Source organism: Aulonocara sp. 'chitande type north' Nkhata Bay, linkage group LG6 (assembly GCF_057382095.1).
Source record: "Aulonocara sp. 'chitande type north' Nkhata Bay isolate Kocher_YH1m ecotype deep benthic linkage group LG6, A_spYH_male_GT1.1, whole genome shotgun sequence".
NCBI classification, from domain to species: domain Eukaryota; kingdom Metazoa; phylum Chordata; class Actinopteri; order Cichliformes; family Cichlidae; genus Aulonocara; species Aulonocara sp. 'chitande type north' Nkhata Bay.
In genome coordinates, this window is record NC_141349.1 from 16147526 (window position 1) to 16159697 (window position 12172).

At 42.2% G+C, this 12172-nt stretch overlaps 1 protein-coding gene across 2 annotated transcripts in view; it reads left to right on the plus strand.

The window, feature by feature from the left end:
* The first annotated feature begins 8550 nt into the window (after window positions 1-8550).
* The window catches only part of LOC147327550 (voltage-dependent T-type calcium channel subunit alpha-1H-like), a 59579-nt gene continuing 55957 nt past the window's right edge, over window positions 8551-12172 (plus strand). For both annotated transcript variants that reach the window (XM_086295232.1, XM_086295234.1), the window contains exons 1-2: window positions 8551-8861; window positions 11634-11907. In XM_086295232.1, coding sequence (XP_086151358.1) covers window positions 11658-11907 — 250 coding nt within the window. In that variant the 5' untranslated portion in view covers window positions 8551-8861; window positions 11634-11657. The remainder of the gene's footprint in view (window positions 8862-11633; window positions 11908-12172) is intronic.

Consider the following 12172-nt stretch of genomic DNA (forward strand, 5'->3'; position numbering starts at 1 on the left):
AGGCTTTAGGCTCACTTTAACCATCTCGGCTCACTACGTTCACAGCATCGATTCTCTCCCTTTCTTCAAAGCCGAACTTTATCCATACTGTGATTTTGATATTTAATTGCTTGAAGGTGCCTATAAATCAAACATATTTCTCATTTGTCCACTTGCCCCAATTTGGCTTTGGCAAAAACAAACAAACAAACAAACAAACACAAAATACATGAAGATAAAATAAACATCATTTTTATAATTGTTTTTTATACTTTAATTTTTATTTATCAGTGGAGTTAGTGATACTTTGATTCTCCAATTATAAAAATGTTAAACTTATATACCAAATTTGAAAATAACTAGTTACCACTAGTAGCTGAAAACAGGAAAAAAAGTAAACAAATTGTATTAGAATTGTTTTATAAGATCTTAAATGCAGACGGTGTGGTGGGTTGGGCTTTTCTGCATGTGTCTGTGCCTGCGTGGAGCCTCTTTCCTCCTACTGTCCACAGACATGCATGGCGCTTTAAAGAAGCGTGCTCAAGTCTTAGTTAGACCAGAAAAGCTCTATAAGTACTGCTCGATTTATCACTGTGTAATTCATCAATGCAAAATGATGTAACAGCCGTCTGAGGGCTGGATTTATAATGACATCTAAAATCAAAAATGTTCCTCCTGTTTCTGGGAGTGCTGCATATAGCTGCTGTAGCACTCTATATACTCAATATGCACTTTCGAGGCTTTTCCCCCCTCTGGTATTATTATGTAATTTTATCATAACCAAATAAAAAAAGCTTTTTACAGTGAACTATAATTTTCTATTATACCCTTTTAGACTTAACGTGCGAGAAATATTTCATAACTTCCTCAAGATGTCACTCAGTTTTTCCCACAGTGCGACCTTGTATTCCTCCTGCAGTCTTTATATTTCTCACATTCGAATTTGCTCTCTACCTGTTTCATGTTGACGTTAATTAATTAATGAGTTTACAAACAGCTCTTGGTTTTTGTGACGAGTGTGTTGTCTGTCAGAATTGCCTCAGATGGTTTAAACAGACGTGAAGGAAAAGAAACCAGTTAATTACCGTTGCTTCCTTTGTCTTCCTGCTCTGAACTTTAACAAGCTGACACTGAGACAGCTGACCGTGCTGTGTGTGTGTGTGTGCGTCTGTGTGTGTCTGTGTTACCCTCTTCATACACAGATCAGGTAAAGGAGTGGAAGCATTTAGTCTCACACTGTTCACAAATGTGCATTTACAGTACGTGTGTGAGTGTGTGTGTCTGTGTGTTCTTTGTGTGAGGATGTTCCCTCGGGGGGTTGTCATGACTATTTCAACGATTGATCAGGATCATTGATCTGTAATCGAATTCCCACAGTGTGTGTGTGTGTGTGTTTTTGAGTGTGTGTGCGTATCTGTGACAATGGCATGAAATAAAGCATGTCCCTATATATAATGTTATGTGATGGTCACCATGGAAACACACCCAAGGGGCGCCTACCACACACTGATAATAATGTTTGGCCTAGATACCCATCCTCAACTGATAACAGAGGGAATGTATTTCTGTGTGTGTGTGTGTGTGTGTGTGTGTGTGTGTGTGTGTGTGTGTGTGTGTGTGTGTGTGTGTGTGTGTGTGTGTGTGTGTGCATTTCCGTACTAATGTAAACCAGCATTTGAACACACCACGATGACAAGGCTGGAGTAAAAAATGCATGAAATGATTCCGTGGAGCAGAAAGTCTTGCATGAGTTACACAAGACAGTAAGTGTGAGGGAGATGAGATGAGCTGCAGGAGCGGGAAAACGAATGGGAGTGGGAGTGGGAACACACAGCCAGGGAGACCCAATAACAGCGGATTACAACCAGCGCGCGCACGCACAAACACTCACGCAGCGGCTTCAAACAATGCTCATCAGTCTGCTCCTCCGGGAGAGTAGGATATTAGCTGCAGAGGTCGGCGTGAGTGTTTGCGCGGTTCAACGTGCGTGTGCTAGATATCTTAAACCGTGTTGTTGAGATGCACTAAATCTTTGATGTATGATGTAGGTTTAAGAGTTACAATAGCTCTGTAGAGTCTGACTGCTGTGAGTGAAGATTGTGTACCGCACAGTGTTTTCCTGCGCTGAGTGAAAACCTAATCTTAGTTTGTAGTCCCAGAGGTAAATCATCTGTAGTTAAGTCCTGAGCAAAATATCTCAGCATTTCAGTGTAGACCCGCGCAACCCCGAATGATGTATCATTTGATACGGTTACTTCATGTCAAGTGCCCCCACTACCCCCCACCCTCAACAGATAACGATTTTCACTTCAACTTACGACATGAAGCAGGTTACAAATTAAAGAGAAAACACGAAGCCACTAGATACCTTTGATTTTCAGACGGAGGAACTGGTGTGATGAGCCCTCCTTCGACACATTTCCTCCACTTGTGTCTGGATGACTCTGATGGAAATCTGTGAAAGCGTCTGCATTTGTTATGATTCTCCTCATTCATTCACTTTATGAAAAAATTCTAAAGCAAATGAAAATGAAAATCAAAAGTTCAGCTCATCGCTAGCTTCAGGCACGCCTCCGTTTACAGAGCTGTCGTCATCAAAACTGACATCTTGACACCAGAGCGCTCTTCAAGAAAAAATTGAATAATAGAGTAGGAAAATAGAAAAAAATAATCAACAGCATCTGGGTTTAAGAGAAGTTACCAGCCGACTGGTGACAAGGAGTCATTCTCCCTATTTGGAAGCAGAAAGGTAATCAGCTCAGAGAAGTTCCATCTGTGGAAAACCGTCTTCGCGGATTCTCCTCAAATGTTCTGTTCCAGCTGTCAGAAGTAATCAACGCCTTCGAAAAACTGAATTTGAATCTGGATTGTGCGATCACGTATCGATCTCTTCTCCTGATCAGTGAGAAGTCTTCAGAGTTCTGTAAGGATGTTGCTTTTACATCACCTTCACTGACCTAAAGTCTGAATATGAGTGTCGTTCTTATATAGTGCTATTCTACTCAAACTGAGCACTCAAAGTGCTCTCTGCTACAAGTCTCATTCAGAGTTTGCATGTTCTCCCTGTATTTGCATGAGTCCATTCCAAAGACATGCAGTTAGCGTGAGTAGATTAATCGTTGATTCTAAATTACTGTAAATGTTTGACTGTCTCTCTGTGTTGGCCCTGTGATAGGCCGCTGACCTGTCCAGGGAACCCTGCCTCTGGCCCTGTGACAGACGGGATAGGCTCCAGACATCCGTGACCCTAAGGACAAGCGTCAAGAGGACAACTATGACAATTTTGTTATAAATCCATTAAACTGGAAGAATAAAATATGCCTATGACAAGTTTTATGTTAACCAGACTCTAGACTTTGTTAAACACTCCAAAAAATAACTTAAAATAATCATGGAAAGGATTTCCACATTAATAAGTGGCTTTCTATTAGCATCAAGATTAACGTAATTTGCATGAGTTGGATCAGCTCAATTAAATTAACTTGGGCTCATCTGCAGTAAATAAGTTGAATCATCATTAATTAATTTAGTTGGTCCAGCTCAAGTATACTGATGACTTAAAGGACTTGGCATGATCATCTTCAGTGGAAACATCTAGTGTGTCACTTTGGCTCTATGCACATGCTGTCACTTCAGTTCTCTGATGATGATGACACACTCAGATATGCATTCAGGAGTTAAATAATATATCACATCTACAATCAGCCTTAGCATAAGTACAGCTGAGGCGTAAATACAGGCCCAGAAGAAAATGACTAAAAACAGAGGCCTGATTTAGAGTTTTGTGGTGAATCTTAGTAAAGCCTACTGTGTAACCTACGTAAATGGTAAATGGCCTGTATTTATATAGCGCTTTACTAGTCCCTAAGGACCCCAAAGCGCTTTACATATCCAGTCATCCACCCATTCACACACTGGTGATGGCAGCTACATTGTAGCCACAGCCACCCTGGGGCGCACTGACAGAGGCGAGGCTGCCGGACACTGGCGCCACCGGGCCCTCTGACCACCACCAGTAGGCAACGGGTGAAGTGTCTTGCCCAAGGACACAACGACCGAGACTGTCCAAGCCGGGGCTCGAACCGGCAACCTTCCGATTACAAGGCGAACTTCTAACTCTTGAGCCACGATCGCCCCACGTAAACGTGTAACGTCATTGCCGACATTTATGCTTGTGCTGGTGCATTATGTGTTAATTACCATGTTCCGGCGTTTTATATGTGGTGCCAGCCAATAGGAACTAATTAGGATTTTTTTTTCCTCCTGGATCCCCGTCTTTACAAATCTGTCCCTGGAGTTTTTCCACTTCTTCATCCATTCTGATATTTTCCGCCATCTCCATTGCTGACATTTGTTAGTTCTTACACTGATGCTATGATTATGATTCCTTACTGGCAAAAGCACACTTGTTTTTGAAAGGTCTGTATGAAATCTGCAACAGATAGAGCTGGAAATTTTAAAGAAAACATATTTAATGTTGTATACCATTTAATATAACATATATAATTTTGAGCAGTGCAAATTAACATTTACACATTTACATGGTCACTAAAAGAGGAAAGGCCTAGACAGGTCAGACACTATAATCCTTACATCAGTAATAATGGCTTTCAAATGTAAATACATAAATTAAGACAGAAATGACTGGAAAAGGAAATACTTCATTCACAGCAACTGCTTAAAGCCTTTTACGGCGATTACAGTTCTTTAGACATAGGGTGCAAATGTCCAGAAAGAGTCACCACTTTCTGTTGTAACCATCTTTCACCATCAGTTAATGGTGTAGAATAGTGATGATGATGATGTGCTAGATAAGAAATCAAAACTTGCAAATTATTAAAACTTAAACCTTCTATTGACCATTAAAAGGTACGTGTTTTATGCACAAAGATTAAGTTTGATGTAAAAACTGGGTATGTTCATGAACTGGCCTCAAACATACAGTGTCTACATATTAATATGCAGAAAAAGAAACGGTTCTGTTTATTTGAAGTAAATATTTGAATCCATCATCATATAGAATTTACAAGTCTTGGTACCCCAGGTAGTTCAGGCTAAGAGGAGTTTGGGAGCAAACATATACTACATTATTTATTGTTCTTTCTCAGAGAACCAAGGTTACAATGTAACCGTATGATCAGTGTAGTATGACAATATTGAGGCGGTGATATTTCTCTCACTGGTGAATTCAAATGCTGTGGCAAAAAAAGTAGCTGGAAATGCACAGGGATACTGAACAAGCCAATCACGAGTTGTGGGCTGCATCAACACCACGTGTTGTTACATTTCTACAGAGGTGCACGTTGGGTTGGTCTGTATGTTAAAACATAGGGTTTCTGAGTGGTTTGGGATTTTAATGTAGCTGCGGTGTAGATTTCCTGCTGAAGCAGAAATCCCCGGAGACAGTGGTTGATGTCCACCAAAAACTGTTCACAGTGCAGCTTTTTTCTCTGGATCAAACAGTTACAATGCACAAACACAGAAAAACTGAGAAATGCAGATTCTTAACTCCCAGGTTATGGACACGTTTAAGTGCTGGTATATATTTCTTGCAGTTTGTACTGCACATGCATTTGGAGTGCCTCCTTTCTGTTGACAGATTTTTCAAGTCGCTCTCCCTTTTCTTACATCTTATATCTGCTCATTCACAGAGAGAAGTTTGCTTTTCTCGCTCAAGCTGAGTTCACATGCTCTCATGAGTCCACTCAAATCTGCTTTGCTTTCAGTCTGGACATTCTGACAAATACTCTTCTGCTGAGATGTCACTGAATGACTACTACACAGAGCCTAAATCCTTCTCATTTAAGCAACAGCAACATGGGTTTTCCACCAGCACGCCACAGTTAAAACTCCCCGCTGCTAATAAGACCTAAGATTAACATAATGTCTATTTTTAATCCATCCAAATGTATTTTTTTAGTATTTAATGAGCATGTAGCCCCTCACAGCCACCACCCAGGGACTCTTGTTTCCTGTCTAATGAAGTGTAAACATCAAACAAAACATCCCCAAAAAAATTATTTGGAGGCCGCATGTAGATATTAAAATATTAGCAGGAGAGCATTTAAGTCTAGTGCTCCCTAGAAGCTGTTTGCTACTGTACAGCCTACTTCAGCTCCAATATAAACTCCCAAAGTGTAATTCAGGGACCGCCAGGGGGCCTTTGGGGAATTGCAGGGCACCCCCAGAAAAAATTAGCCCTGGTTCAGTTTCAGTGCTATTTATAACATTTAGGGGTGTTTACTTTTCCCCCGCCTGCGTCACATCACTTGTTTTTACCTCCTGTAGTGTGACTACACTGCAAACGAGTTGGCTTTAAAGCAAAAAATTCATTTCAGTTATGGAAACTGGATTCACAGGTATTGCTGCAAAGTACAAAGCACTACTTGATGCCTCCACTTCATGCCACTTTATATCTTTATTTTATTACATATAAATAAGGAATTTCACAGGTTACTCATTGCTTTGGCCTTTTTTCAAAGCTGTCGTTAGCAGCTGCTTTTAAGGTTGTAAGGTAGTTCAAGTACATTCAGCTCTGAGATCGAGTATCTCAACTGTGTCTGGACACTCTCTGATGAGCTACATAACATGTTTTTTCTTTGTATTTCACTTGCGAACAAGCCTCTGGGTCTGATAACTGACACCAGAACACAACTGCCTTTATTATCCCTCTTGTTTTTCTAATGGCCAAATGGTTAGAAAAAGAGGTCTGACAGAAGTCAGTGACAAAACAAGGCTTTAGCTCTGGTTATTGATGACTTCTGAAAACACTTTACTGATGCGTTTATGGTCTCAATAAATAGTTTCAAGTCCAAAATTGGACAATAGATGACTGGAAAAACATTATCTAGTCTGATGAATCTATATTTCTGCTGCAACATTTGGATATCAGGGTCAGAATTTGCTATAAACATCCTAAAATGATGGATCCATCTTATATCAACGGATCAGGCTGCTTTCGTGCCACACTTAGAGCCCCTTAGTACCAACTGAACATTGCTTAAACATTACAGCCTACCTGAGTGTTGTTGCTGGCCATTTACCCCCATAGCGTACCCATCTTCTCATGGTTTCCTCCAGATGGATGATACACGTCACAAAACCCAGATCATCTCAAACCCGCATCTTGAACATGGCAATGATTTCACTGGACTTAAATCCAGAGTCACCAGATCTCAGAGCACATTTGGCATGTGGTAAAATGAGAGATTCATATCATGGATGTGCAGCCGACAATCTACAAGAACTGTGTGATGCTTTCATGTCAATATAAACCAAAACATTTGAGGAACATTTCCAGCACCGTGCTGAATCTGTACCATAAAGAAGTAAGGCTGTTTCTGAAGGGAAAAAGGGTACAAGCCAATATTAACATGTACCTATTAACTTGGCCAGCAACTATATTTCTGGGGCTTTGCTTTACTTCCTCCTTCATCCAGAGTTAAGTCATTTATAGTCAGAGTGGTTACCCCAACACCATCTACAACATACAAATACTGATAACTGTGTGTAACACGTGGCTTCAATGATGTGTTTTAGGTGTTAATGAGGGACTTAAACAGGTGAATTATGACATTCTGGCATAACTGCATTTTTCTTAATGTAAATGCTCATGATGGCCCACCATCATGGAAATATCATGGAGCGGCCTGTGGTTGGTTAGTAAACTGTGGTCCTCCGAAACCTGACACAGCATCGCCTGTAAGCTGATTTAAAGGTATTGTGTCGGAACTCTCTGGTTTTAGTGAGTCGACACCCCTGCAGAGTGTGACTGTGGAGCATCATCTCATACATGACAGCACACCCCGCCCACGCACTCCCTCACACACACACTAACACACACACACACTGTCCGGGGTCGCCGCCAGGCAGAGGCAGGAGGAAGAGTATTGGGAAAAACCTACTGTGTACCGCCAGGCGGAGAAGATCGAGAGGACAAGTCACATGCTATGACTCGCTCTGTCACTCTCAAGCTCTCCAACATGAAGAACGAGCCGCTCCAATCAAAACTTTCAAAATAAAATTGTGCCTCACGTCATTAAAGCGCTCATCGTGGTGGGTTTCATGGCACGTAATGAGGATAAATGTAAAAGACGGTTTAGGTTTACAATAAAAAATAAAAATAAATAAAAAAAATCAAATGAAAAAATAAATAGTTTGTTATAAATCGTAAGCGCTGTTTATCAATCTGTGTTGACCTTAATGAAAGTGTAGCTGAGTGGCAGTGAAGAGCTGCTTGTCAAGTGAACAAAGTGCTTTTAATGGGTTTATTAAAGGCAAGTTTAACTGGGATGACTGGTAATTTATCAACTCTGTCATTTCTTTTTCTTTATGGAAAACTATACTGTGAGAAAGAGCTAACCTTAAACGATGGAGATCTGTATCCAGCACGGATTCCTATCAAAATTTGCAGTTCGCCTTTTTTACGCGTCATTTGTCAGTTTTCAGACGATTTGATGCACAACTTCCGGGACCGGGTCGTCTTATTTTGAAGGTAAAATCCGTGCGCGTCCGGGCTGGCTCTCTGCGTCTGGCTTAACGCAGCTCTCCCTCTCCCCGGTGCGCCTCAACTCCAGTACCTGACACCGCACAGCGCGTCCACAGGCTGAGGGGACGCAGGCGCACAGGGGGGACAGCTGGTTCCTTTTTAACTTTACTTTCTCCATTTATTAAAACTTGCGCGCCACACACCTTCGCCGTTTTCTCACCTTCCTCCCCCCCCCATCCTCCCTACTGGAGGACTGAGTTAGTTTGGATATCGGCAGGGGGAGGAGGCAGAGGACCAGCGGGGCTGCTCTCAGATGGAGCAACGGGGCTCCTGGAGCTGCGGGCGCACGGCGGACCCGGAGTGAGTGACGCTGGTGGATGGACGCTGCTCCCCGGTAAGAACAGCGGGCAAAGTTTTTTTTCGCTTTTTGCTGCTATAATGTACTTTTCCCCCCTTCGCTGTGCTGTCCCGGGCTCTGCGCTGGGCGAAAGCCCGTGGCACAAAAGAAAGGAAAAATGTCCAGTTATTGTGTTGTCGTTCTTTGTCAATGGCGGGTTGTCTTTTCCAAAGAAAAAAAAGGTAAAGAATAAAATGATGTGAATAACGTGGTGAGGAGCAGTCATAAAGTGTGTGTGGCTCTATAAACCGAGTTAGTGACCTTATCGTGCTCAGGCCTTTGTGATTTGTTGCATCATTCTATAACGGAAATATTTGTTTTTATTAGATTCGGCAGTTTATTATCGGATTAATTAGACTGCTGCTTGTTTGCTGTCACAGCAATGCTGGGAAACGCTGTGGCACCGTTAATGTCGTGGTGGCCTTCACGAGGATTTAAATTCCTGCATTGAATGAAAAGAAATGTTCTATTTAGAGATGTACAGACATCAGTTGTTTGTCGTGTTCTCGTCAAGCACGATACACACTCCTGGTAAAGATTTTTTTTTCTTTTCAATTTACGCAGACGTAATGAGTCCGCCGTAAAGGCTGTGTATAAAACCGAGTTAATGGGTTTCAGAGGTCTTAAAGAGCTGTGAATATATTTGGTTCTAGTCACTGATTGAGATTCGCAAGGATTCACACATGGCTTTGGCTGTCAGCGAGGAAGACTCATAATGAGTTTTTAAAATGTTTTGAAAGCACTAATCAGCAGCAGAGAATTGCTTTCTATTTCTTTCGTTCTTTTTTTTCAGAGGTTAATTGATGTCCGCCCAACAGCTAGGGAGTCACAACAAAATGCCATAAAGTGCCTGGACTCCTTAAACTGTCTAGGCTATGTGCCCATAATGAATACACAGGAAATAATGACAGTGGCAGATTGAATCTCATTATTTTCATCAGAAGCACACACACAGACTCACTGCTCTCCAAGCTTTGAACTTGCAAGCCAGCTCTCCCGTTGTCTGCCACACTGTAGGCACAATATATATTCCTGCACGGACTCACGGTTGGCTCAGACTTCTGTTGTTCTGATTCTTCTTCACACTGTCCAAGTAACTCTGCTCCGGCCCCAACTTACGGACGGTTAAAATGGATTTGCCAGAATCTCTGGGGATCAATAAGCAATAGAACGAGCTCGCTGTGCACCAGTGGGCAGCGTTTGCTGTGTAGTCATGACAATGTGTACTGTATCACATGCTCCAGCTCCCATCTTTGCCTGCCAATGCTGCCCAGTGTGGTGGCCGGTAAAGCTGAAAAATATCATGAAATTTTACAAAATAAATACATATGTTTCAAGCCAAAACAACCAAACTGGCTCTTGCCATCGTATTTAAACTGAGATCATCATTCAGTCTGGCATTTCTGACATGATATTCCAGTGCTCTGACAAATTTAAGGCAGCACGCAGGCGGCTGTAGCTCGACCAAGTCCCTGCATTTCATCAGATTGTATCCCAAATTATAGCTCAAGGAAATATAACTCATGGAGTTAATTAACGGTAATCATCATAAGTTGAAAATGTATTGTAAATGACAAAAAGAAACGAAAGCACCGACAGCTTCAGTACTCTGCACCACACTTTATGACAATAAGAAACAGCCGTCTAAGCTACTTCATCTCGGCATGCCCAGATTGTTTAAAGCCAGTCTGGATTAAAAGCATCAGTAGGAATGGCCTGTTGTCATCACCGAATGGTACAGCTGTAGGATTATTATGAAGTGGTCTAAGTGCTTCCTGTTGTCGACGCGGACCCTGTTTGCACCTCTGCTCATGTCTATTAGTTCACTCTGTTTAGATTTGTGTAGATTTATGTTTCCTGCACAGGATTGCTGGCTGCGATTCTTCTGGTGAAGGTGTGTTGTTTCACAGAGAAACACAGAAAGATTTCTTTCCCCTGCTTTCGTGCTCAGCTCGTGGACAGAGTGGCAGGCGTGACAGTCCACACGATCTCAGTTTGTTTTGGGAGCTGCAAGGCAAAACAGCAGAAACAAACACGCTGTACACACACATCCATCCCGACACTGTAATTCTTTCCACTTTCAATTTAAAGTAATTTTATGGTGCCAGATTTTGCCAGAATCAACTTGTTATTTCTCAGCTATTGTAATCTGCATGAATGAACAGATTTCTGTGTAAAACAAACTTTCCTGTATGGAATACAGGCTTTACGGAAAAATACTGTTAAATGTATTTTTGCCCTTACAGTAAATCTGCTGCATGTCCTTAACCACGAACCTTAAATTAAGCTTCTTTAAAAAAAAACAAACAACAACAACAAGATATTAGCTTAAATGTATTTTTGCTACTTTTTGTACCTCACTGCATAGGAATGCTGCTATATTGAGCATATCGAGTATTTTCTCAGCTATCCAGCAGATGTAGGCTGGGAGGACGTGATTAATCTCTACAGTAGATTCAGTCAACGTGCCCATTGCTAACCAAACCGTAACTCTGTTCTTCCCCACACAAACAATCAAACCGCATCACACATCCACAACACAAAATAACCTCCCCAAAAATGCTTTGTAATAAAATAACACACTGTTAAGTGAATGCTTTGATATTAATAGTCTGTATTCTGAGAAATGTTTGCACTCATTAAAGCAAAAATCCCAGCATGCCTGTGCCTACGTTGCTGTATAGGATTCCTGGATTTTTGCAGGAATTTGTCGCAGGCTGTGTTCCCGGGTCCTGAACAGTTTGCCCGTGCCCCTGCGCCCTCTTTCAGGTTCGGGCTGTTCACAGCACGGCCATGACGGGCATCCAGGAGCCAGACCTGCGTGAGCAGCACAGAGGACCGACGCAGGAGGAGGAGGACGAGGAGGAGGAGGGGGAGAAGGTGCGCGTGTCAGTTGAGGGAGATGAAAGGGAACGGAGAGGGGAGGACGAGGAAGAGAAGGAGAAGGAAGAGCTGCCCTACCCCGCTCTAGCACCAGTGGTTCTTTTGGCTTTGACCCAAACCAGCCCACCGCGGTCCTGGTGCCTTCGAGCTGTCTGCCACCCATATCCTTCGCTGCAGCCGGTGCACCTGAAGCACACGCGCCTGTGTGCAAGCAGGTTGCGTTTATAATATGACAAAGATTGTCTGTTTGTGTTTCAGCTCTGTGCTTCCTCAGAGCCATTGTACAGGCTCCTAGATGTTTACTTTTTGTTTAAACACAGGGGACAGGGGGAGAAGGTCAGTATTGTGCGTATGTGTGTGTGTGTGTGTGTGTGTGTACCCAGATATTTCCTTGGACAAATTAGTTGTAGGGAAAGATGGCCAAC